Genomic DNA, 25,935 nt, shown 5'->3' on the forward strand with positions numbered 1-25,935 from the left:
AACTTTGAATGAGATGGAGTACAAAAGACACTAACTCATCTATAAATGCCAAGTACTTCTCTTCTTCACTATCGTCAGCTCAAGCCTTCTTCAATTGCAATCACACCGTACCCTTCTGTCACCTTCTTGAGTTCCATCTCTTTGTTTTTTACGAGGCAAACATGGGAGTCGTCACCTACTCTCAAGATTTCACATCCACCGTCGCCCCGTCGAGGATGTTCAAGGCTTTGGTCCTCGACTCGCACAACGTCATTCCCAAAATTGTCCCTGGGGGCATCAAGAACATCGAGTTCATCGAGGGAAATGGTGGAGTTGGCAGCATCAAGCAAACTAACTTCGGTGAAAGTAAGTCGGATCATACTTGTATCTCTATCGTGTGAAGCCTCTGCATAGACCTCAGAATTTAGAATTGAATTCCTCATTTTCGTGATTTCGTGTAATAGGCTCTCACATCAAGTACACGAAGCACAAGATCGATGCTCTCAACGTAGATAACTTTTACTGTAAATATACTTTAATCGAGAGCGACATCAAGTTCGACAAGATCGACTGCGTCGTCTACGAGGTAAAATTCGTTGCAGCCGGCGGCGGATGCGTCTGCAAGATGACCAGCGAGTATCATGTTAAGGAAGGTTGTGAGCTCAAGGAGGATGACATCAAGCAAGGCAAAGACAGAGCTGTGGGACTGTACAAGGCTGTTGAGGAGTACCTTGTGGCCAACCCTGATGTTTGCGCCTAAATTGCTATTTCCCAAATCCATTCGAGTGATGATACAGTGAAGTGAGTGGAAAATTTGTATTGTGTCTTCTGTTTCCTTTTTGGCTCTGCCTCGGAGCTTTTGGGTGAGGAAAGGTTTTTCTCGTGTGATTTCTATGTTCTAAAGGATTTGATGGTTGTGTGTAATCCACTGAATTATGGATTTTTCCCAAAAGAAGATCTCCCTTTGTGATCATGAAAATTTAGAAAAAGAAAAGCACAAAGTGGTAAAACCTATTATAAAAGTGCAATTAAGTTATAAAACTTTTAAAAATCCAATCAAGCCCTCGTACTTATCAAATTGGTACAATCAAGCCCGTTTTATAACTCCGTCCAATTTAACTAACAAAAAATGCTGACGTGGCTCTATTCATTGCTTTCTTAAGATATGTGGCACCCATCACATGCCACATTAGAAAAAATTAAAAATTTTGTAAGGAAGAAAAGAAAAGTAAAGAAAGATAAATAAAAGAAGTAAACAGAGGATAAAACAATATATGATAAGAATGAGAGAGAGAGAGAGAGCCATGCACCCCCATAGTTGGCCGAATCTTTCTTGAGCCCAGTACCCGGCTCTACCCTTTTGTGTTGTTCCGTCCAAAAGATGCCAAGATCCGTATGTGGCCTCAGACAAAGTAGTTTAAGGTCATACTTAGGACCAAGGTCCATCGACCAGTACATAGCCTTTTCCTATGGTTTCCCTTCTTGCCCACGAAATCTTGATGGGTGAAGGCATGACAGTTTACAACCTTTCGATCTCGCAAGCAGAAGAGACACAATAAAGGAACTAGAGTAGAATCCAATGAACAAAGAAACAGAGAAGAGAGGGAACACAAAAAGAATGTCAAACCTGCCAATGCTTCTTTGGACGGCAGCACCTTGGCTCCCGTGCTGTTGCTTGGCCACGACCTTCTTGACCACCAAAAATGGAGAAATGAACCGTAGCGGGTGGCTTACTCGAAGTGTCTAAAGCACAAAACTACCGAAGTGCTTGCCAATAAGCATACGGTTATGCTAGTACAGAGATTGGGGTGCGGGGACTCTAGTATGATAGATGTAGGGTTCAACTCCCGCGCTCTGCAAGAGGCAGATCAAAAGTAAGAGAGCGAGGAGAGTTAGAGATATAACAAATCAAAAAACTACTAAGGCACTGGGAAAGGCGAGTTCCCTGCTTTCAAGGACGGTGGTCGTCGAAACATAGAAGAGCCACCAAAAATAATAAGAAAAAAATCACATTGTATTTTCCCCGCTAAAATTAGATGGAATTAACAAAAGGCTTGATTGTACTAATTTGGCAAATTTTAAGAGTTGATTGTACTTTTTGTAAGTTTTAGGAAAAGGGATGGATGAAGTGCAAGGGAAAATTGGGCAAATCAAAACACAATTCTTAATTAGAACCATCTTGCCAAATAGAATAAAGAAAGTTTGGCCCAAAAAAATTAAAATAAAATGTATAAAATTTGACTAGCAAAGTAAGGTAGCAGCCTGCCAGCCAGTCATTTTATAATAATCTTTGTTTTGCCAATAAGTCTCCATCTAACACAAAATAAAACGTAGAAAAGAACAAAGCAAAAAGTTAAAAGAGAAAAAGAAAAAGAAAAAGAAAAAGAACGGTCGCACAAGAGGGGCGTTCGTCTTCTTGTGGATTAATCTAAGTTTGGATTACGACCAAAAAAAAAAAATCTAAGTTTGGACCACAGTCATTTGGATTCGATGACGTGGCTATAATGGCATTTTGAAAAGTCAAACTAGCAAAATTGCCTTCGGAGAACGGAAGGACAATAAATTTGATATCAAGCCTAACTGTCGTGTCCACATCAGTTCTAAATTAAAAAAAATTCAATTTGTCTTTTCTAAAAGGACCGTGTATAATCAAATCGGAGCAAAAAAGGGATTTACTTATTTAGGCTCGTCCATTTCACGCTTTGATTACGGTGGCGTCGGAGCTCTATGATCTGCGCCACGATCACTTTTTTTACAAAGATTATAGTAAAAATATACATATTATTAGATATATTGAGGTCAAAGAATGACTATCCGCAATCAATTTTCTCATTTTCTTACTAATCCATGAAATCCCCTTTTTATTAAAGAAGAAAAAGAAAAATTTCGTCTTATGATAAAATGACTTGTTAAACTAAGTCATTCAACGGGAAGAAAATAAAGGGTCGTTACATTTACATTTTTCAGCCCCAGTAAAATTAGAAGATTGACTTCACATTTGGAATTATGCAAAAAAAAAAAACTCTTTATCTTAGAGAGGTGATTGCAAAATGATAAGAAAATGCCAATTATGTTAAACATAAACTAAATCGTGAACAAAGCAAGATTTTGCAGGCCAAAAATAAAAGCAAGATTTGAAAAAAAGTGAAAGTATTAAAGGTCACTTCAAATAATCCCGCAGTTATATGTCATAATTTTTGTATGTAATAATTTACTTTGGGTTTGATAACGATGGCCATCTTCAATTCTTCTAGATGACCGACAGCTCGGTCTAATATGAAAAGAAGAAAGGCGTAAATCAAGGCCGGCTAGTCCAACTTGGTGTGCTTTGAACTTTTTGTTTTTTTGGTCGACATGCTTTGAACATTGAACGGTGGTGATGGAGTACAAAACCCTGGACTGCCTATAAGAACCAGCTAGTTCTCTTCATCATCTTCATCAGCTCAAGCCTTCTCCTTTAGCAATCACACACCAAACCCTTCCACTACCCTTCTTGAGTTCAGTTCTCTTTGTTTCTTAAAAGGCAGACATGGGGGTCGTCACTTACTCGCAGGAGATCACAAGTGTCATCGCGCCGGCGAGGCTGTTCAAGGCTATGATCCTTGACTCCCACAACGTCCTGCCCATGATTGTTCCCGAGGGCATCAAGAGCGTTGAGTTCATCGAGGGAGATGGTGGAGTTGGTAGCATCAAGAAAACCAACTTCGGTGAAAGTAAGTCGGATCACACTCGCACTTCTACCCCATCTAGTCTTGTATATAACCTCGGAATTAAGATCTAACTTCTTCACTTTAATGAATTTACATACAGGTTCCCACATCAAGTACACGAAGCACAAGATCGATGCTCTTGACGCAGGTAACTTTTACTGCAAATATACCATGATCGAAACCGACATCAAGTTCGACAAGATCGACTGCGTCGTGGAAGAAGTGAAATTCGTCGCGGCTGGCAGCGGATGCGTCTGCAAGATGACCAGCGAGTACCACGTCAAGGAAGGTTGCGAGCTCAAGGAGGAGGAAATCAAGAAGGGCAAAGACAAAGCCATGGGACTGTTCAAGGCTGTTGAGGAGTACCTCGTGGCCAACCCCCATGTCTGCGCCTAAATGCTTTTCTCAAAAGATCCTTTCTGAGTGATGATAGAGTAAAATGAGTGGAAAGTTTGTATTGTGTCTTCTGTTTTCCCTTTGGCTCTACCTCGGAGCTTCTGGTTGAGGAAAGGCTTTTATCGTGTGTTTTCTATGTTATAAAGGGGTTTGATGGTTGTGTGTAAGGCCATGCAAAAAAATAAAACTTGGAGGAACAATGAGCAATCTAATGAATTATGGATTTTGCCCAAGAAAAGATCTCCCTTTGTGGTCATGAAGGTGAATTTTCACTTGACTTATATATGAGTTTGCATAAAGAAGAGACAGAGGGCACAATGAAGTGGAAAGGAAAATTGGGCATTTCATTATACTTTTCCTAAGCGAGATATATTTTCGTCAGATGAAAAGATATGGAACTTAATGGGACAATAATTCAATACGCTGGCAATCCAGAAAATAAAAGAAGTGGTAGTGAATCACTTTTGTTTTGATAAGAATAAACGGGGACCCTGTTTATTTTGTCCAATTTGATTTATTAAAGTGAAATTTTCCACTCACTGTATTCATCATAATTATGCAACTTCGTATTAATTAATTAGGCTATAGTGTGCTTCTTTGAAAACCGTGGAAAGAAAACATTGTTTCCCAAATATAATGGAGAAAATTTGACTAGCAAAGAGGAAAAGTAAAAGGTAGAAACTAATTAAAATAAAAGGTAAAATTTAACGGAAACTGATGGAGGGTAAATTTATCGCAGGTGTACCAGTTTGGGGTTTTTGGCTGTCAAAAAATTAGTTTAAAGTAAATTTATCACCTATATACTAATTTGGGGTTTGTCATGGTATTAACCCTATTCTCAATGGCTACAACTTCATTTCCCATCTTGATGAATTTGGAGTTTATTGCGGCCAGAAAACTTAGCAATCCAACGGACTCAAAGTGGATGAGTTGCTTGTGGCTTCCACAAAAGCATAGCATGTGAGTCGGAAGGCGGGCAAAAGAATTTTGGAGCGAGAGAGAAAAACAGAGGACTCTGTTTTGGTGTTACTTTGTCGAAACAGAGGACTCTGTTTTGGTGTCACTTCATCGGAGAGTGGGAAAAAAGAAATGCCTAAAAAAACAGAGGACTCTGTTTTGGTGTTATTTTCTCACGCTCACCTATAGGTGTTCCATCATTGGCAATGTTTTTTGTTTATTGTGTCATTTCCTTTTTATATATATTGCAGCTAAAAGAAACTCTTTTATGTTACACTTTAATGTTTCTTATTTGTTCTTGTTGTTACAACTAGAATGATATCCCACATGATTTCCGCATAGTAGCATGTAAATTTTCCCACTTAATTCAGTAAAGAAAGGTCGTCCACACATGGACAATTTTATTCACGAGAAAATTACTTCAATGTGGTCTAATTCCAATAATTCTTATACCGAGTAAGACCAAATAAAACGGACCACAAACTCAATTTTTACATCACAAAATTAAATAAGAAAAAAGATCTAGTAGAGTTTCTATTCACTCAAATTTGTTAATTGCTTTCCAAATCTTAAAATCACAAAATTGTTCGCTCTAACCTTTTCTAATATGATTGCTTATATTACTTAAGGCTATTGTTTTAGTGGTAGTGATACCCAATTTACGACTGAAAGCATCGATAAATTTAGCTCAAGCCATGTGGAAATTAATAAAGATCCTCTGTCAAAACCGATCCAAGTCAGTATGTCTTACTCAAAACTGATCATGTCTGCAAAACCTAAATACTCTCTCTCACTCTCTCTACACTGCCTACACTCGACTGCCACCATCAACGACGTCCTCCATAAGCCATCATACCATTTAGGAGTGAGTAGTTCCAGGTTTCGTACAGTTTCCACCTGGAACCTACCTTACATACCTTGGAACCTGGAACCCACCCTGTCACAGGTTTCAGGGTCGGTTCCAAGGTTTACCTAGGTTCCACGTGTATTGCAGTAAGTCATTACCTTTAATGACTATCACTTGCTGTTACGAACCACTGACCACAACTTATACTTAAAGACACGAAGAATATGAAACATTAACAAGTCATAAAATGAAATCTGGAACCTACCTTATGTACCTCAGAACTTGGAACCTACCCTGTCACAGGTTCCAGAATCGGTTTCAAGGTCTACCCAGGTTCTACCTGTATTGCAGTGATTCACCACCTTTAATGACCACCACTTGCTACTACGATTTACTGACACAATTTATACTTAGAGACACGAAGAATATGAAATATTAACAAGTCATAAAATTAAAGCTCAAACTAGTGGTTCTAGATTATATACTCATTATCTAACACCATGGAATACTGCAGGATCACGTGAACATATAGACCAAGAAAAAATACAAAAAACTTGTTTAAGTTTTAAGGTTCTAGGTTTCACCTATCTAGAACCTGAAACCTATCCGTCGAAATAGGTTCACCAATTTTTGGAACCTGAAAGCTACCCTGCATACCTTGGAACCTGGAACCAACAGGTTCCCACCGGTCAGGTTCTCAGATTTTAGGTTCTATCCTGAAACTATGCTCACCCCTAATACCATCACCCACATCGACAACCTTTACCAGCAATATTTTTGCCAAACCAAACATCAATAGCTACTATTCTCACTTAGCAATCCTGGTGATTCGTGACATTCCTCTATGGAAATAATGAGTGACATAGATGTTACGAAATTATCTAATCAATTATTGGATCCGGAACCATCTGTTAAGATGAACAACAAAAATCTAATACCTTGTGATTGAGAGATCACCAAAAGGGAATCAAAATTTGAGACCATTAGCATGCCTCATTAGACTAAGTTCACTTTAAAAATTAAAGCCAAGGAATATTAAGTTAAATATATGTATTAACTTAATCGATAATTCAACTATTCAATGTGCGATTATTCAGTTTGCAATTATATTTCGCCGAGACCCATCTAGACTAGATGTACCTCAACATAGTCGATTAGCATCATTTTGTTGATTTTTTCCTCATAGGAGCTCTTCTTTGGTTCCTACTCAACCCGGAGACAAGTTTGAAGTTGGAATGGTTGAGCAACGAATTCCAAAGTCTCCTTTACACCTTCAAAAGATCAACGGCCCTGCGGCTACCAATGATGCTTTCATAACGTTGTCTATACTCTCCAGCTAATATCTTAAATTAATCATTCACATTTTTAATGCCGGTGAGACTAAATTTAATAAAGATAATTATTCTCCCCTGACCAACTTTGTAGTAGGTCCCCAATGATAGTGTACGGTATTTGACGACGACTGTTTCAAGAGCTCTTTGCACTGAAAGTTCGGTCGTCTCTGACTTTTAATTCTTTGCATCAGTGAAAAAAATCCTTTAGCAGTTCTCGTCATCAACTCCAACAAGAGGAACTCGAGTTCTTATACCGTTCTCTTCCTCGTTCTCGTCATGACGTGGAACTAAATCAAGGCCGGCTAGTACAACTTGGTGTGCTTTGAACATTGAATGATGATGGAGTCCTAACCAATGGAGTTGCCTATAAGTACCAAGTAGTTCTCTTCATCATCTTCATCAGCTTAAGCGCTCTCCATTAGTAATCACACTAAACCTTTACACTACCTTTCTCGAGTTCCGTTCTCTTTGTTTCTCACAAGGCAGACATGGGAGTCATCGCCTACTCGCAGGAGATCACAAGTGTAGTCGCACCGTCGAGGCTGTTCAAGGCTATGATCCTTGACTCACACAATGTCCTACCCATGATTGTTCCCGAGGGCATCAAGAGCGTTGAGTTCATTGAGGGAGATGGCGGAGTTGGTAGCATCAAGAAAACCAACTTCGGCGAAAGTAAGTCGGATCATACTCGCACTTCTACCATGTCAAGTCTATAGATAGACCTTGGAATTAAGAACTAACTTCTTCGCTCTAATGAATTTACATAACAGGCTCCCACATCAAGTGCACGAAGCACAAGATCGATGCTCTCGACGTAGGTAGCTTTTACTGCAAATATACCATGATCGAAAGCGACATCAAGTTTGACAATATCGACTGCGTCATGGAAGAGGTGAAGTTTGTCGCGGCTGGCAGCGGATGCGTCCGCAAGATGACCAGCGAGTACCACGTCAAGGAAGGTTGTGAGCTCAAGGAGGAGGACATAAAGAAGGGCAAAGACAGAGCCATGGGACTGTTCAAGGCTGTTGAGGAGTACCTCGTGGCCAACCCCGATGCCTGCGCCTAAATGCTTTTCTCAAGATCCTTTATGAGTGATGATAGAGTAAAATGAGAGGAAAGTTTGTATTGGACCTTGTGTTTTCCCTTTGGCTCTGCCTCGGAGCTTCTGGGTGAGGAAAGGCTTTTATCGTGTGTTTTCTATGTTATAAAGGGTTTGATGGTTGTGTGTAAAGCCATGCAAAATAATAAAACTTGAAGGAGCAAGGAGCAATCCAATAAATCATGGATTTTGCCCAAGAAAAGATCTCCCTCTGTGGTCATGAAGGTGAATTTTCACTTGGCTTATAGATGAGTTTGCATAAAGAAGAGACAGAGGGCATAATGAAGTGCAAGGGAAAATTGGGCATTTCGTTATCCTTTTCCTAAGCAAGATAGATTGTCGTTAGATGAAAAGAAATGGAACTTAATGAGACAATAATTCTATACTCTTGCAATACAAGAAATAAAAGAAGTAGTAGTGAATCACTTTGCTTTTGATGAGAATACACCGGGACCCTGTTTATTTTATCCAATTTGATTTATTAAAATAAAATTTTCCACTAACTGTATTCATCATAATTAATGCAACTTAGTATTGATTAATTAGGCTATAGTGTGCTTCTTTGCAAATCATGGAAAGAAAGCATTGTTTCCCAAATATAATGGAGAAAATTTGACTAGCAAAGAAGAAAAGTAAATGTTAAATATGTCTTGAATTTTATGTACTCGGTCCAGTTCATCACCCGTCCCGACATATTATTTGTGTGACCCAAAAGTGGAGAAAAAATTGAGATTTGGTTTGTGATGCGGAGCAAGCAAACAAATTTCTATGGCGGTCCGCCCAAGCTGGAGCAAACAAACAAATGTCTTGGAGGGTTCGGGGGCTATGCCCTCGAGAAAATTTTCTGGGGAGCACTATTTATACTGCGGCTAGGGTTTTTCATTGATTAAGAGAGTTTTTCGTCTTGGGAGAGATTTGTGAGCCGTGAGGTTTTGTTAAGTCATTTTTCGACTTCTGAAAACTGTACTCTCTTTGATTATAGTGAAATCTTGTTTTGTCTCGCTCGTGGACGTAGATCACCTTGGGGGTAAGTACAGCGCAAGTGCTATAACTTTTGTACAGAGGACACTTAAGTGTCATAACTTTTTTTTGGCTCACTTGAGTGCCATAACTTCCAAACAAAAGATCACTTAAGTGCCACTTACGAGCTGGTCGTGAGGGCCCAAAACCGCGGCTTTTTCGGCCGAACGGTGACCTTCTCGGCGAGGCGAGCACCACCAGCTTGAAGAGGGGGTGTCAGTGAATCATTCCATGGCCTCCTTTCATCTTGAAATTTCCGTTTTAGCCACCGTTGACGAAGGTAAAAATGCTTCGTAGTCGCACAAATCGGTTCGATAAATTGTGTAACTACGAAGCATTTTTACCTTCGTCAACGGAGGCTAAAACGGAAATTTCGAGACGAACGGAGGCCATGGAATGATTCACCGACACCCCCTCTTCAAGCTGGTGGTGCTCGCCTCGCCGGGAAGGTCACCGTTCGACCGGAAAAGCCGCGGTTTCAGGCCCTCACGACTAGCTTGTCAGAGGGGTTGGTCGTGAGGGCCCGAAACCGCGGCTTTTCTAGCCAAACGGTGACCTTCCCGACTAGGCAAGCACCACCAGCTTGAAGAGGGGGTGTCGGTGAATCATTCCATGGCCTCCGTTCGTCTCGAAATTTCCGTTTTAACCTCCGTTGACGAAGGTAAAAATGCTTCGTAGTCACACAAATAGGCTCGATAAATGTGTGACTATGAAGCATTTTTACCTTCGTCAACGGAGGCTAAAATGAAAATTTCGAGACGAACGGAGGCCATGGAATGATTCACCGACACCCCCTCTTCAAGCTGGTGGTGCTCGCCTCACCGGGAAGGTCATTGTTCGGCCGGAAAAGCCGCGGTTTCGGGCCCTCACGACCAGCTCGTAAGTGGCACTTAAGTGATCTTTTTTTTGAAAGTTATGGCACTCAAGTGAGCCAAAAAAAAGTTATGGCACTTAAGTGTCCTCCGTACAAAAGTTATGGCACTTGCGCTGTACTTACCCCGATCACCTTGTGATCGAACAATGTAAATTCTTGTGTTCTGTATTTGTTTTTTTCGCGTTTGTTTCGAACAGTAAAAGGTAGGAACAAATCAAAATGAAAAGGTAAAATTTAACGGAAATTAACAGAGGGTAAATTTATCACAGGTGTACCAATTTCAGATTTTTGGCAGTCAAAAGATTAGTTTGGAGTAAATTTGTCACATGTGTACTAATTTTGGGGTTTTCGTGGTATTAACCCTATTCTCAATGACCATAACTTCATTTCCCATCTTGATGAATTTGGAGTTTATCGCGGCCATAAAACTTAGCAATCTAACGGGGTCGATGAGGATGAGTTGCTTGTGGATTCCACAAAAGCATAGCATGTGAGTCGGAAGGCGGGCAAAAGAATTTTGGAGCGAATGAGAAAAACAGAGGACTCTGTTTTGTTTTGGTGTCACTTCGTCGGAGAGTGTGAAAAAGGAAATGCCTAAAAAAACAGAGTACTTTGTTTTGGTGTAACTTTCTCGCGCTCACCGATAGGTGTTCCATCATTGTCAATGTTTTTCGTTTATTGTGTCATTTCTTTTATATGTATTGCAGCTAAAAGAAACTGTTTCATGTTACACTTTAGTTTTTCTTATTTATTTAGTTTTCTTGTTGTTACAACTAGAATGATATCCTACACGATTTTCGCATAGTAGCACGTAAATTTCCCCACTTAATTCAGTAAAGAAAGGTCATCAACAAATGGACAATTCTATTCACGAGAAAATTACTTCAATGTGGGCTAATTCTTGTAACTCTTATACAGAGTAAGACCAAACAAAACGGACCACAAACTCAACTTTTACATCACAAAATTAAATAAGAAAAAGATCTAATAGAGTTTCTATTCACTCCTCAAATTAGTTAATTGCTTTCCAAATCTTAAAATCACAAACCGTTAAGGCTATTGTTTTAGTGGTAGTAATACCCAATTTACGACTGAAAGCATCAATAAATTCAGCTCAAGCCATGTGGGAATTAATAAAGATCCTCTGTCCAGACCGATTCAAGTCTCTCTGTCCCAACGTTAATTTTGGTATGTCTTACTCAAAATTGATCACGTCTGCAAAACCTAAGTACTCTCTCTCTCTCCACCGCCTATACCCGGCTGCCACCATCAACGACGTCCACCATAAGCCATCATACCATCACCCACATCGACAACCTTTACCAGCAATATTTTTGCCAAACCAAACATCAATAGCTGCCATTCTCACTTGGCAATCCTCATGATTCGTGATATTTCTCTCTGGAAATAATGAGTGACATATATGTTAGGAAATTATCTAATCAATTATTGGATCTGGATCCACTTGTTAAGATGAACAATAAAAATCTAATTGAGAGATCACCAAAAGGGAGTCAAAATTTGATACCATTGGCATCCTAATTAGACTAAGTTTCACTTTAAAAATTAAAGCCTAGGAATTTTAAGTTTAATATAATTATTAACTTAAATCGATAATTCAACTATTCAATGTGCGATTATTCAGTTTGCAATTATATTTCGCCGAGACCCATCTAGACTAGATGTACCTCAACATGGTCGATTAGCATCACTTTGTTGATTTTTTTCCTCGTAACAGCTCTTCTTTGGTTCCTACTCAACCAGGAGACAAGTTTGAAGTTGAAAGGGTTGAGCAACGAATTCCAAAGTCTCCTCTCCACCGTCAAAGGATTAAGGGCCCTATGGCTACCGATGATGTTTTCATAACATTGTCTATTCTCTCCAGCTAATATCTTAAATTAATCATTCACATTTTTAATGCCGGTGAGACTAAATTTAATAAAATGAAATTATTCTCTCTTGACCAACTTGGTAGTAGGTCCACAATGATAGTGAACACAATTTGGCGACAACTGTTTCAAGAGCTCTTTGCACTGAAAGTTCGGTTGTCTGACTTTTACGTATTATCTGACTTTCTTATGGAGTGTGATTGTCATTATTTGTCATGGAAATGAAAAATTACATATGCGGGTAAAATTTGGAGATTAACATACTGCAAGGGCCTAGTGGCAAGTCAACCAATATGAACTTGGCAAAAGAAAACCCGAAATTTCAAGTATGGCTCGAGACACGAGCTTCCCTAACCGGACAGTAATTTAAGGATACGGTTGTTTCGCGAAAAATAAATGATTTAGAAAATATTTTCTTGAAAAGGATCTCTCGTATTACTTATACAAAATGAATAGACAAAAAAAAATTTCATCGTCCATGAAAATGTTTAGATATAAATTATTTCGATAATGATAATATTTTTATTGATTAATTATTGCAAGTAATATACGTAAATATTTTTAGAAAAATATTTTCCAATTTATTTTACGTGAAACAAACTAAATCTAACTATTTAATTCTTTGCATCTATGAAAAAAATAAAGAATTTCCCTTTAGGTGTTTTCGGCATCAACTCCAACAAGAGGAACTCGAGTTCTTGTACCGTTCTCTTCCTCGTTCTTGTCGTGACGTGGAACTAAATCAAGGCCGGCTAGTACAACTTGGTGTGCTTTGAACTTTAAATGACGATGGAGTCCTAACCAATGGAGTTGCCTATAAGTACCAAGTAGTTCTCTTCATCATCTTCATCAGCTTAAGCCCTCTCCAGTCTCCATTAGCAATCACACTAAACCGTTCCACTACACTTCTCGAGTTCAGTTCTCTTTGTTTCTCACAAGGCAGACATGGGAGTCATCGCCTACTCGCAGGAGATCACAAGTGTGGTTGCACCGTCGAGGCTGTTCAAGGCTATGATCCTTGACTCACACAATGTCCTGCCCATGATTGTTCCCGAGGGCATCAAGAGCGTTGAGTTCATCGAGGGAGATGGCAGAGTTGGTAGCATCAAGAAAACCAACTTCAGTGAAAGTAAGTTGGATTATACTTGCACTTCTTCCATGTCAAGTCCATACATAGACCTTGGAATTAAGAACTAACTTCTTAACTTTAATGAATATACATAACAGGCTCTTATATCAAGTACACGAAGCACAAGATTGATGCTCTGGATGCAGGTAGCTTTTACTGCAAATATACCATGATGGAAAGCGATATCAAGTTCGACAAGATCGACTGCGTTGTGGAAGAAGTGAAGTTCGTTGCGGCTGGCAGTGGATGCGTCTGCAAGATAACCAGCGAGTACCATGTCAAAGAAGGTTGTGAGCTCAAGGAGGAGGACATCAAGAAGGGCAAAGACAGAGCCATGGGACTGTTCAAGGCTGTTGAGGAGTACCTCATGGCCAACCCCGATGTCTGCGCCTAAATGCTTTTCTCAAGATCCTTTATGAGTGACGACAGAGTAAAATGAGTGGAAAGTTTGTATTGTATCTAGTGTTTTCCCTTTGGCTCTGCCTCGGAGCTTCTGGATGAGGAAAGGTTTTTATAGTGCGACTTCTATGTTATAGAGGGGTTTGATTGTTGTGTGTAAGGCCGTGCCAAAAAATAAAGCTTGAAGGAGCATTGAGCAATCCAATAAATTATGGATTTTGCCCAAGAAAAGATCTCCCTTTGTGGTCATGAAGGTGAATTTTCACTTGACTTATATATGAGTTTGCATAAAGAAGAGACAGAGGGCACAATGAAGTGCAAAGGAAAATTGGGCCTTTCATTATACTTTACGATCATAATAGAGACATTTGTCTTTTTGAGTTAATCCAAGTTTAAAGTGCGGTCATTTCTATTTGATGACTTAGCTACAGTGCCATTTGAAAAGTCAAACAAGCAAAATTGCCTTTCGTAAACAGAAGCAAAATAAATCGGATCCACTTCGATTATAAGAAAAAAGAAAACAGCGCTTTCTTTTTTCTAAAAATAACTTTTCATTTAAACAAAGAATTACAAAGTACAAACGGAAGCAGTACCAATATTAGAACAATATAACATTTTTTAATTTAAAAGGGAAATTATGAAAAAGAAAAAAAGATACGATTTCTATTTGATTAAAGCCCAATTTGCAAGCACATAAGTAGCTTCATCATTGGGTTTACCGGTCCCGGCTTAACTCTAACCTGGATTGTGTTGAAGTAGGAAGGTTGAATACTCCGAGGGCAAATACCCTTTTGTTGGATAACAACAATTAAGACATTGTAATCGATTTTTAAAATTGCTTTTTGGATGCCAAGAGACTCAGCATAATTGCAAGCGAGAGGAAGAGCTTCTACTTACACTTCCATCGGCGAGTTCCAACTTTCTCTTCTTGTCCAGGTTGGACTATTGAGTCGCTAACCAATCTTGCAATTATACCCGTGGCTCCTTTGTTATCTTTTCATGAACCTTTTTATCTTTTCATGCATCGTCTACATTAAATTTTAGCCTTTGATCTAATGATGGCAGCTAGGACTCTGTCCTCTCCCCAAGAGAATTGGCTCCTAAACTTATTTCGGCAACTGTCCTCGATAGCACAACGAATGAACATAGAATTATCCCTTAGCAATGACAGTCACGGTTGTCTAGTATCAAGCCTAAAATTCGTGTCTAAATCAGTTCTTGATTAAAAAATTTCAATTTTCTTTTTGAAAAAAAGATTGTATCTAGGCAATTCGGAGCTAAACAAGGGATAACTTATCTAGAATCACCTATTTTACACTTTTGTATCGACGAAAACCGATGATTCTCATGTATGAAAAAAATATTGGATTTGAATTACTATTTCTAGAGGGGAAAAGTACGAAAAAAGTCCTAAATCGATTGCATTGGTGCTAATTCACTTCTAAACCTTTCGATTGAGCTTATTTTGTCATAAACCTTTTGCATTTTTGTCAATTGAGTCAATTCAACCAATCTAGGCCATGAATCATTGACGTGGATGTCGGGTATCTTACGTGGCATGGCTGTTGTTGACCAGGGCCTTGTTAGCCGCTGGCGAAGGTGGCCATGGCCTTGCTAGGGCCTCGCCAGTTGCTGGCGAAGGCTTGCCTCGGCCTTGCTAGCCATGGGCGAGGCCATGGTTGCCTTTGCTTGTGTCAGGCGAGGCCCTGACAAGGCTAGCCTTGCCACCTGCCTCCGCCTTGCCACATCTGGGTGAGGCCAAGCAAGGGCCATGACCCTCATGGAGGCTAGCGGGGGTTTTGTGACCCTCACCTAGTGGACGGCGAGCTTTGGTGACACTGACCTGCCACAAACGAAAATAAAAATAAAACAAGGAAAAAGGAAAAGAAAAATTAATAAACAAGTTTGAAAAAATTATTAAAAAATTGTTAAAAATTTCCACGTCAGCGTTGGTCGTGTTATGTAGGACGACTGGTGTCCACGTCACCAATTCTAGCCTAAATTGACCGAATGCACTCAATTGGTACAAATATAAAAAGTTTATGACTAAATTATCTTAATTGAAATGTTTAGGATTGAATTCGTATCAATACAATAGGTGATACTTTTCCCTTTTCTAGAAAGGCGGTATACCAAGTATAGACTATCGTAATGGGCCCACAATGTCTGCGATTGAATATGCAATTTCTCATTAATTGTAATACCTCACCTTAGGTTCTTATAATAATGGCCACACAGAAGAGCTTTGATCGTGATTTGTCCTTTTTTCGTAACCTTCTAGACGATCGGTGGCTCCTCCCAATATGAAAACAAGAAAGGCTCGAAAGTAATTCGGCCGGTCCAATCCGGAGTGCTTTGAACTTTCAATGACGATGAAGTTCTAAACTGTGGAATTGCCTATAAGTACCAAGTAGTTCTCTTCATCATCTTCATCAGCTCAAGCCTTCTCCTTTATCAATCACATCAAACCCTTCCCCTACCCTTCTCGAGTTCAGTTCTCTTTGTTTCTTACAAGGCCAACATGGGAGTCATCACCTACTCGCAGGAGATCACAAGTGTCATCGCACCATCGAGGCTGTTCAAGGCTATGTTCCTCGACTCCCACCATATCCTACCCAAGATTGTTCCTGGGGGCATCAAGAGCATTGAGTTCATTGAGGGAGACGGTGGAGTTGGTAGCATTAAGCAAACCAACTTCGGTGAAAGTAAGTCGGATCATACTCATATTTCTACCATGTCAAGTACATATATAGACTTCGGAATTAAGAACTAACTTCTTCACTTTAATGAATTTACATAACAGGCTCCCACATCAAGTACACAAAGCACAAGATTGATGCTCTCGACGTAGGTAGCTTTTACTGCAAATATACCATGATCGAAAGCGACATCAAGTTCGACAAGATCGACTGCGTCGTGGAAGAAGTGAAGTTCATCGCGGCTGGCAGCGGATGCGTCTGCAAGATGACTAGTGAGTACCACGTCAAGGAAGGTTGTGAGCTCAAGGAGGAGGACATCAAGAAGGGCAAAGACAAAGCCATGGGACTGTTCAAGGCTGTTGAGGAGTACCTCGTGGCCAACCCCAGTGTTTGCGCCTAAATGCTTTTCTCAAGATCCTTTCTGAGTGATGATAGGGTAAAGTGAGTGGAAAGTTTGTATTGTATCTTCTATTTTCCCTTTGACTCTGCCTCAGAACATCTGGGCGAGGAAAGGTTTTTTATCGTGTGTATTGGTATGTCATAAAGGGTTTGAAGGTTGTGGGTAAGGCCATGCCAAAAAATAAAACTGGAAGGAGCAATGAGCAATCCGATAAATTATGGATTTTTCCCAAGAAAAGATCTCCCTTTGTGGTCATGAAGGTGAATTTTCACTTGATTCATAGATGAGTTGCATAAAGAAGAGATGTAGGGGCAAAATGAAGCGCAAGGGAAAATTGAGCATTTCATTATACTTTTCTGGGATAAGTGCATTATAAGTCATAAAACTTATCATGACAATGCAATTGAGTCCTAAAACATTCAAAAAGTGCAATTAAGTCCTAAAACTTGTCATGAAAGTGCAATTGAGACCGAAAACTTTCAAAAAGTGTAATCAAGTGCTAAAACTTGTCAAATCGTTTGAATTAAATCTTTCCGTTGATTGCACTTTTTGAAAGTTTTAGGACTCAATTGCACTTTTGTGATAAATTTTAGAACTTGATTTACTATATGAAAGTTTTAGAACTTGATAGCATTTTGTGAATAGTTTTAGGATTTTCAAAGCATTTATCCCTACTTTTCCTAAGTTAGATAGATTATCGTCAGATGAAAAGCAAGCATTGTTTCCCAAATAAAAATGGAGAAAATTTGACTAGCAATGATGAAAAATAAAAGGTAGAAACAAATTTTAAAAAAAAAACGGTCATAATAGAGACATTTGTCTATACGAGTTAATCCAAGTTTAGAGTACAGTCATTTCGATTCGATGACTTAGCTATAGTGGCATTTGAAAAGTCAAACTAGCAAAATTGCCTTTTGTAAACAGAAGCAAAATAAATCAGATCCGTTTCGATTAAAAAAATAAATAAAAAGAGCTTCGCCACTGTTTTTTTTTTCTAAAGGTAACTTTTCATTTCAAAGCATTACAGAGTACAAACAGGATGCAGTACCGACGTCAGAATAATAAATTAAAGAAGGCTCTACTAATGTAATATTTTTAACTTTAAATGATAGACTGTGAAAAAGAAAAGAAAATACGATTCCCACTTCATCAAAAGCCCAATTTACAAGCGTATGAGTAGCTCTATTAGCTGGGTTTACGAGTCCAAGCTTAACTCTAATCTGGATTGTGTTGAAAAAAGATGGTTGAATACTGAGGGCAAAGATTGTTTTGTTGGATAACATCAATTAAGACATTGCAATTGGTTTGAAAAATTACTTTTCGGATGCCAAGGGACTTAGCATAATTGCAGATGAGAAGAAGAGCTACCGCTAACACTTCCATCGATGAGTTCCTACGTTCTCTTCTTGTCCAAGGTTGGACTATTGAGTCGTTAGCCGATCGTGCAATTATATCCGTGGCTCCTTTGTTATCTTTTCATGGACCATTTATATTAAATTTCAGCCTTTGATCTGACTATGGGAGCTAGGAGTCTGGCCTTTCCCCAAGAGAATCGGCACCTAAACTTATTTCCGTGACTGTCCTTGATAGCGCAACGAACGAACCTAGAGTTATACTCTTAGCAACGGTGGTCATGGTTATCTGGTATCAAACTTAAAGTTCATGTCTAATATATCTAGACTCACTTATTTTACGCTGTTGTTTCAACGAAAATGGATGATTCACAGTATGATCAAAACATTCGATTTGAATTACTTTTTCTAGAGAGGTGGTGCACCAAGTACAGACTATCGTAATGGGCCCAAATGTCTGCGAATGAATAAGTAATATCTTATTAATTGCAATACCTCACGTTGTTATCATTACGGTCAAACAATAGAGCTTTGATCGTGATTTGTACTTTTCCTATCCTTCCAGATGATTGGTGGCTCCTCCCAATAAAAAAACAAGAAAGGCTTGAAAGTAGTTCGGCTCGGTCCAATTGGGAGTGCTTTGAACTTTGAATGATGATGGAGTACTAAAGAGAGGACGTGCCAATAAGTACCAAGTAGTTCTCTTCATCATCTTCATCAGCTCAAGCCTTCTCCATTAGCAATTACATCAAACCCTTCTCCCACCCTTCTTGAGTTCAGTTCTCTTTGTTTCTTACGAGGCCAACATGGGAGTTGTCACCTACTCGCAGGAGATCACAAGTGTCGTTGCACCATCGAGGATGTTCAAGGCTTTGTTCCTTGACTCCCATATCCTACCCAAGATCGTTCCCGGGGGCATCAAGAGCGTCGAGTTCATCGAGGGAGATGGCGGAGTTGGTAGCATTAAGCAAACCAACTTCGGTGAAAGTAAGTCGGATCATATTCATATTTCTACCATGTCAAGTATATATAGAGATCTCGGAATTAAGAATTAACTGCTTCGCTTTAACAAATTCACATAACAGGCTCCCACATCAAGTACATGAAGCACAAGATCGATGCTCTCGATGCAGGTAGCTTTTACTGCAAATATACCATGATTGAAAGTGACATCAAGTTTGACAAGATCGATTGCGTTGTGGAAGAAGTGAAGTTCGTCGCGGCTGGCAGCGGATGCGTCTGCAAGATGACCAGCGAGTACCATGTTCAGGAAGGTTGTGAGCTCAAGGAAGAGGACATCAAGAAGGGTAAAGACAGAGCTATGGGATTGTACAAGGCTGTTGAGGAGTACCTTGTGGCTAACCCCGATGTTTGCGCCTAAATGCTATTGTCAAGATCCTTTCGAGTTTGTATTGTACCTTGTGTTTTCCCTTTGGCTCTGCCTAGGAGCTTCTGGGAGAGGAAAGGTTTTTATAGTGTGATTTCTATGTTTTAAATTAAAGGGGTTTGATTGTTGTGTGTAAGGCCATGCCAAAAAAGAAGCTTGAAGTAGCAATGAGCAATCCAATAAATTATGGATTTTGCCCAAGAAAAGATCTTCCTTTGGGGTCATGAAGGTGAATTTTCGCTTGACTTATAGACAAGTTGCAAAAAGAAGAGAGAGGGCAAGGTGCGTTAATCCAATTTGATTTGTTAAAATAAAATCTTCCCACTAACTGTCTTCATCATAACTATGCAACTTAATATTGATGAATTAAGCTGTAGTGTGCTTCTCCGCAAATCATGGAAGCAAACATTAAGATTGTTTATCAAATTAAAACCATCCTGCCAAACAAAATGGAGGATATGTGGCCAAAAAAAAAAAACTCTATTTGACTAGAAAAGAAAAAGAAAAATAAAAGGTAGAAAAGTACTTCGCACAAAAAAAGAAGCTAAAGAAGGGTCCCAAGAGAGACATTTTTGTCTCTGTGGGTTAATCCTAGTTTAGAGTAAACTCATTTTGGTCCGACGACGTAGCTACCATGGCATTTAAAAAGTCAAACCTTAACAATGGTGGTCATGGTTGTCTGGTATGAGACAAAAATTCGTGTCTAAATCAGTTCATAATATGAAAAATTCAATTTTCTTTACGAAAAAGATCGCATCCAGGCAAATTGGAGACAGACAAAAGATCTTTTGATCGTGATTTGTCCTTTCCTAACCTTCAAGATGATCGGTGGCTCCTCCCAATAAGAAAACAAGAAAGGCTTGAAAGTAGTTCGGCCCGGTCCAATTCGGAGTGCTTTGAAATTTGAATGATGATGGAGCACTGAACTTATGGACTTGCCCATAAGGTCCAAGCAGTTCTCTTCATCATCTTCATCAGCTCAAGTCTATTTCTATCACATCAAACCAGATCCTTCTATGTCCTACGGGAGTTCATTTCTCTTTGTTTCTTATTAAGGTTGCGCATGGCAATCATTCTGTGCCCGGGAACAGATTCTGGTCAGAAATGATTCTTTTTTATTCTGTGCCCGGGAATTGATTCTGAGCATTTGAAGGCGTTTGGTAATGGCCCAAAATTTCTATTCCTGAAATAGTAAAAGAACAGAAATGCGTTTGGTAACGGCATAAAATTTCTTTTTATTAATAATATTTTAAATATTTTAATATTTCATTCTTTTCTTTTTTTCTTCTCCTCCTTCTTGGCCATGGCCGGTAAAATTTTTTTTAATTAATAATACTTTTATTTAAAATAATTTTTTTATTTTTTTGGCCATGGCCGGTAAAATTTTTTTTATAAATTTTTTTATTAAAATATTTTAATAAAAAATATTTTTATTGAAAATATTTTTTTTTATTTTTTTTGCCATGGCCTAGACGCCGGCCATGACCGGTAAAATATTTTTTTTTATTAACAATATTTTTTATTAAAATATTTTTTCCTTTTTTTTTGTCATGGCCGGGTCGCCGTCCATGGCCGATAAAATATTTTTTCATTAATAATATTTTTTTTTTCATGGCCTAGTCGCTGGCCATGACTGGTAAAATAATTTTTTTTGGTCATGGCCAGTAAAATATTTTAATAATAAAATATTTAATAATATTTTATTATTAAATATTTTAATCTCGCCAGATACGGCGAGAGTGGCCCTCGCGCCGGACATTAGAAATTATATTAAAAACCAAGAAAAAGAAGAAGAAAAAAAAATTGATTCTCATTTTTGTTCCCAGAATCAAGAAGCTACCTTTTTTTTATTCTTGATTCTACTCCAAAACTGATTGTGGGTCACAAATTTGCAAGAATTTGTATGACATTTTGAATTTCGACCCACTTTTGGGATTTATGAAATGATATTATCATCAATGCACTTTCTGTTATATCTCACTCGGAATTGGCCATTCTTGAGAATATTAACCGTTAGGGAATGGCTAGTTAGGATTTCGGTACGCACGACCCAAGAACACGAAGCTGGATCGATACTTCGACCATAAGGATTGACGAGGGGATATTTTGGGCCATTATAGGCCGATCTAAGAATGATTATGGAACAATTTAACAATGTTATACAATTGAGTCACGGGTGATTCCGTTTAATCGTTGTATGCATTCCGAACGTTCCAAAATCAATTTCTAACGATCGTGTCATTCGGAACTAATGATTAACTCTCGTAATTACATCACAACCGAAGTCGCCATGACTCGAGTAAACTTAAACGTGGATTGATATCAAATCAACCACGGGTCGACACGCGTAAACCCTAAAAGCCGCTCGTTAGTTTGAGATACACGAAAGTCGCGTTTGATCGATTTTGGCCACGAATTGGAATCCGAACTTGGGTATCGAACTTTCAAGGATATCAAAATTATTATATTGGACGCCGCCGCGTTAAGCTCGCTTTATTATCGGTTTGCTCAGAAATTCGCGAAAAAGGGAAATTTGGCTCGGAAATTGGAAAAGACGATTTTACCTCTGTGTGTTCTAGAGTTTAATTGTTGAGTGGAAAGACATGTTGGTCTTTTTCCCCTAGTGGCCGAAAATCCTCTTGGACAACTTTGCCCTTGCCCTTTTTGGTTATTTACATAATTGCCCTTCTAGAAACATTTTTGCAAGATTTAATATTGGCCTTTGGATGGAATTTGGAGAGCAAGACTTGATCCTAGCCTTTAGATCTTTGCTTAGGCATCAAGAACACATCTCAACCCTTGATCTTGATTGAAGTTTCAGCCCTCTTTCTCTCTCTCCTCACTTTCTCCTTGCTCTTTCTCTCTCCCCCTTGGCCGAGACTCACTCACCACCGCCGTCCACTGCCGTTGCACCTCACGCCACCACCTCTGGACCGCCGTGGACCACTGTGAGCCAGCCCCCAAGCCGTCGATCACGCCCGGATCAGCCGCCGTTCGCCGGATCGCCGTTTGGCCGCCGCCGTTCGCCGGAAATTCCAGATCTGGCCGTGACTGGTGCTGCTGGTTTTGGCTTAGTTTCTAGCTTAAATTAGTGGTAAGTAACTCCCTAAACCTTGATTAGGTTAGTAGGTTACCAATGGATAGTGTTTAGGGGTTGTTAGGGTAATTTAGGGGTTATTTTAGGGGTTAATTTAGGGGTTATGGTAGATGCTGAATTGAGAATTTGTTGGTGGCTGGATTTGATGATTATATGGCTGATTTGAATGTTAAGATAGGTAGATTATGTGATTTGAGCTTGAGCATATGTTTAATGTTGCTAATTGTGCTTAATTTGGCTAATTATGATTGTTTATTGGTTGTTTTAATTAAATTCTTGGGTTAGTCTTGTGGCTGCAATAATCATGTGGTAGAGGCTGAATTGGATGATTTGGACATTGATCATATGGCCCCAATTGATTCTAGATTGGTTAATGTTAATTTTGGGGCTTAATTAACATGATTATGTGCTAATTTTGATCGTACGGTTTAAATTAAATTAGGATGTGATATAATTGATGATATGGCTTATTAGAGATTTGAAGTTGATAGTGTAGCTTTGATTGACCATTGCATGGCCAATTAGTCGATTATGTGCTGATTAAATGTTTAATGACGATCGTGTGGTGGATTAGTTGTTTAATGCCGATCGCATGGTTAAAGTGTTTAATCGTATGATTAATTTATTTAATCATGGCTGAGTAGTTGACTATGGCTTGATCGTGTGGTTGGAATGATGATTTCGTGGCCTAGAACGAAGATCGTATGGTTGAAATGGACATTTAAAAGAAACGAGTGCGATTCATGGCATATTTATTCGTAGTAAATTATACGTCATAAATACTTGCATTGGCTAATTAAGGAAGATTAAAATTGGCGATGCGTGGTTGTTTACGTGTATGGCCATGATAAGTTTCGTCTAAGACGAGTTCTAGACGATGCCCGGCGGTAGTTCGGATGCTGTCTGGTACCCGACTTGTCAGGGGGGGTTCGATCCCAGACATTGCTGATCGCGGTGGAGGCCAGATCGATGCTCCTAAATGGAATGCCGTCCGGTACCCGACTTATCTCGGGAGGGGGGGGTTCGATCCCGGACGTCACCACGCCCAAAGTAGTGGGGTGATGCCTGGCTATGCCGGAAGACCGGAGGGAGTTCGGTGTGACCTATGGTGGGTCGTTAATAATCTGGACAACTTCGAGTGTTATGTGCATATGGCATGCTTTGAGCTTGATTATGGGATAAAATAGTGAGGCACGGTATGGGATGGGCCGAAGTGATTTCATCTTATAATAGAGACTCGTGTGAATAATTGAGTATGTTTGGATTATTATTATTGCTATTATGCATATTGATAGTAAGCCATGATTGTGATGCAATTCGAGACTTTGCATAGTATGTGGTACCATTGTTCGTTTGATAGGAACTTACCCTATTGGTTAGAATTACATGATTAGGGTGCCGGAGGTACGTATTGCCTTAGTCGAGGCTTAGGCAGTTTACTTATTGAGATTTTATCTCATTCCGCATTGTTAAACATTTCGGTCCCTCGACCTTGATTATGACTGAGCCTCCGCTACATTTCGGGGTACCAACGGAAACGGAGCATTGGGTGACTGAGTAACCAGTTGGTGAGGATGGAGCACCGCCAGGGATGCTGTGGAGGTTTTTGATAGGGTTAGAAATCCCTATCTTTTTGGAGCTCCTCTTTTGAATAGAGTAGTGGAGCAGATCGACCACCCTATCCCTTTTTGAGTATGCGTGGTCTGAGTTTGTGGCCTTTAGGAAGGCTTGTATATGTTAACGCTGTATGTGACGTTAAGTTTATAAAATGGTTTGTTGGTTTGTTTAAATTCTCTCTCTATTATCCCGTTTGAATGTGTGTTGAATGGAGTGTTCGTTTGGCTTTCGCGTATATTCTCTTATTCGATGGTAACGGGTCGGCGACGAATCCTGGGAGTCGCATTCTTAACGACCGTGGCGGGATGTTACGTGTTCGTAGGGTACGGGGCGTGACATCCCCGTTTAAGTGGTATCAGAGCAAGGTCAGCTTGATACATGTTTGGTCGAGACCTGGAGTGATAAGGAGCAATGACTTTGGGGTAGCTAGTTAGAGAGACTTGCCTTGATCACAAGTTTGCAATGCTTTGTGCGTGCTTTGAGAATATGTGTTTGTGATTGGTAGGCTTGAATTTGCATCATACGGTTATCTGCTTATGAGTGCTGAGTGATTTAGTGCTATTACTAACGTTGCAGGCACTCCAAGGTAAGATCTAGAACCTTGCTAAGTGTGTACTTATGATGCTTATTTGGGGTGATTGCTTGCTTACAACTGCTTGCTGTGGTTCGTTGCCTAGAACTGTTTAAGCCGAGTAGTTGGTTTAAGTCTTTAATTCCATGGTGGAATTATAGCAGGCTTAGGTGTTTGGAGTGATTTCTGTGAGGATGAACACCCGGGGTAGAGGAACTAGAGGTGCATCGAGTTCGCGAGCCAGAACGGCAGAGGATCCTAGAGTTGATGGGGTTTTAAGGGCTCTAGAGGTGATTGGACGGTTGATAGGCTTGCGAGACTCAAGAACAGGCTAGCTGCTTGCTGCTGCTCTTGCTACTGCACTTGAGATTTGTTGCCGTTGCCGCTTCGAGAATAATTCGGGGAATGGAAATGGAAATGAGAATCGCCAGATGCACAAGTTGGTAGAGCAGTTCTTGAAACTTAAGCCATCAAAGTTCGACGGGAAAGGTGATCCTGAGGTTGCCACTCGATGGGTTGAGGAATTGGAAAAGGCCTTTGCACTTCTGGGGTGCACGGAGGAGGAAAATGTGACTTTGGCTGTGTATCAACTTCAAGATAATGCTAATGATTGGTGGAAGGCCACCCGATAAAGAATTTTCCCGGTGGGCACGGTGCCGAACTGGACCGGCTTCGTCGATACCTTTTATGGGAAGTACTTTTCTGAGAGTGCTCAAGAACAGAAGATGGCAGAATTCTTACGTCTTCGCCAGAATCAGATGACAGTGGATCAGTATGAGGCGGAATTTGCTAGGTTATCGAAGTTCGCATCGAGGATGGTCGAGAATCCTTTGGATAAGGCAAGAAGGTTCCAAGATGGTTTAAAGCCGGAACTTCGCAACCGATTGATACCCCTGAACCTTAGGGATTACAACGAGCTTTATGAGCGGGCTCAGATGATTGAGAGAGATATGACCGAGAGGAATGCCGCATCTGGATCGCGGTTTATACCGGTTAGGGATAATCGTAACTTTGGAAAGAAGCCTATGAATGAGAATAGGCGGTTTGTCCCTCCGGTTAGAAATAATATCGTAAAGCCGACCTACTATTCTGGAACTCCGTGTCGATTTTGCGGGAGAAGGCATGGGAATGGCCCTTGCCCTGGCAGGAATGGAACTTGCTTTGGATGTGGCCAGCACG

At 39.8% G+C, this 25,935-nt stretch overlaps 6 protein-coding genes across 11 annotated transcripts in view; all 6 read left to right on the top strand.

Annotated features, from left to right (window-relative positions):
- LOC115691994 (major strawberry allergen Fra a 1-3-like) overlaps positions 1–16,969 on the top strand; it is a 37,300-nt gene extending 20,331 nt beyond the window's left edge. The window contains exons 2-3 of one of the 2 annotated variants that reach the window (XM_056312040.1): positions 16,169–16,338; positions 16,437–16,969. In XM_056312040.1, the coding sequence (XP_056168015.1) occupies positions 16,169–16,338; positions 16,437–16,732 (466 nt within the window). In that variant the 3' untranslated portion in view covers positions 16,733–16,969. Of the gene's footprint in view, positions 1–16,051; positions 16,339–16,436 lie in introns of those variants that run through there. The other variant, XM_030618748.2, reaches the window with a different exon arrangement.
- Positions 1–25,935, top strand: part of LOC115669316 (major allergen Pru ar 1-like) — a 70,534-nt gene that overhangs the window by 23,137 nt on the left and 21,462 nt on the right. For 2 of the 3 annotated variants that reach the window (XM_056312043.1, XM_056312044.1), the window contains exon 2: positions 18,650–19,071. In XM_056312043.1, coding sequence (XP_056168018.1) covers positions 18,891–19,071 — 181 coding nt within the window. In that variant the 5' untranslated portion in view covers positions 18,650–18,890. Of the gene's footprint in view, positions 1–18,649; positions 19,072–19,169; positions 19,608–25,935 lie in introns of those variants that run through there. The other variant, XM_030618749.2, reaches the window with a different exon arrangement.
- LOC115691990 (major strawberry allergen Fra a 1-3-like) lies at positions 52–903 on the top strand. The gene is made up of 2 exons (XM_030618745.2): positions 52–345; positions 444–903. Exons 1-2 carry the CDS (start codon positions 162–164, stop codon positions 737–739), a joined length of 480 nt encoding a protein of 159 aa, XP_030474605.2. The 5' UTR covers positions 52–161; the 3' UTR covers positions 740–903.
- On the top strand, positions 3,397–4,252 carry LOC115691991 (major strawberry allergen Fra a 1-3-like). Its single transcript, XM_030618746.2, has 2 exons — positions 3,397–3,692; positions 3,790–4,252. The coding sequence occupies exons 1-2, from the start codon at positions 3,509–3,511 to the stop codon at positions 4,083–4,085; spliced, it is 480 nt and encodes a 159-aa protein (XP_030474606.1). The 5' UTR covers positions 3,397–3,508; the 3' UTR covers positions 4,086–4,252.
- The window catches only part of LOC115668944 (major strawberry allergen Fra a 1-3-like), a 45,338-nt gene continuing 27,032 nt past the window's right edge, over positions 7,630–25,935 (top strand). Inside the window, exons 1-3 of one of the 3 annotated variants that reach the window (XR_008816724.1) lie at positions 7,630–7,895; positions 7,994–8,434; positions 16,879–16,969. Coding sequence is in view for 1 of the 3 variants with exons in the window: in XM_030590291.2 (XP_030446151.1) it covers positions 7,712–7,895; positions 7,994–8,289 (480 nt within the window). In the remaining 2 variants the exon portion in view is untranslated. Of the gene's footprint in view, positions 7,896–7,993; positions 8,525–16,878; positions 16,970–25,935 lie in introns of those variants that run through there. The other 2 variants (XR_008816723.1, XM_030590291.2) reach the window with 2 other exon arrangements.
- LOC115691996 (major strawberry allergen Fra a 1-3-like) lies at positions 12,970–13,961 on the top strand. Its single transcript, XM_030618750.2, has 2 exons — positions 12,970–13,234; positions 13,333–13,961. The coding sequence occupies exons 1-2, from the start codon at positions 13,051–13,053 to the stop codon at positions 13,626–13,628; spliced, it is 480 nt and encodes a 159-aa protein (XP_030474610.2). The 5' UTR covers positions 12,970–13,050; the 3' UTR covers positions 13,629–13,961.

This window comes from Syzygium oleosum, unplaced genomic scaffold (assembly GCF_021117445.2).
Source record: "Syzygium oleosum isolate NSW1041296 unplaced genomic scaffold, Sole_v2.1 Sole_v2.06, whole genome shotgun sequence".
Lineage (NCBI taxonomy): Eukaryota > Viridiplantae > Streptophyta > Magnoliopsida > Myrtales > Myrtaceae > Syzygium > Syzygium oleosum.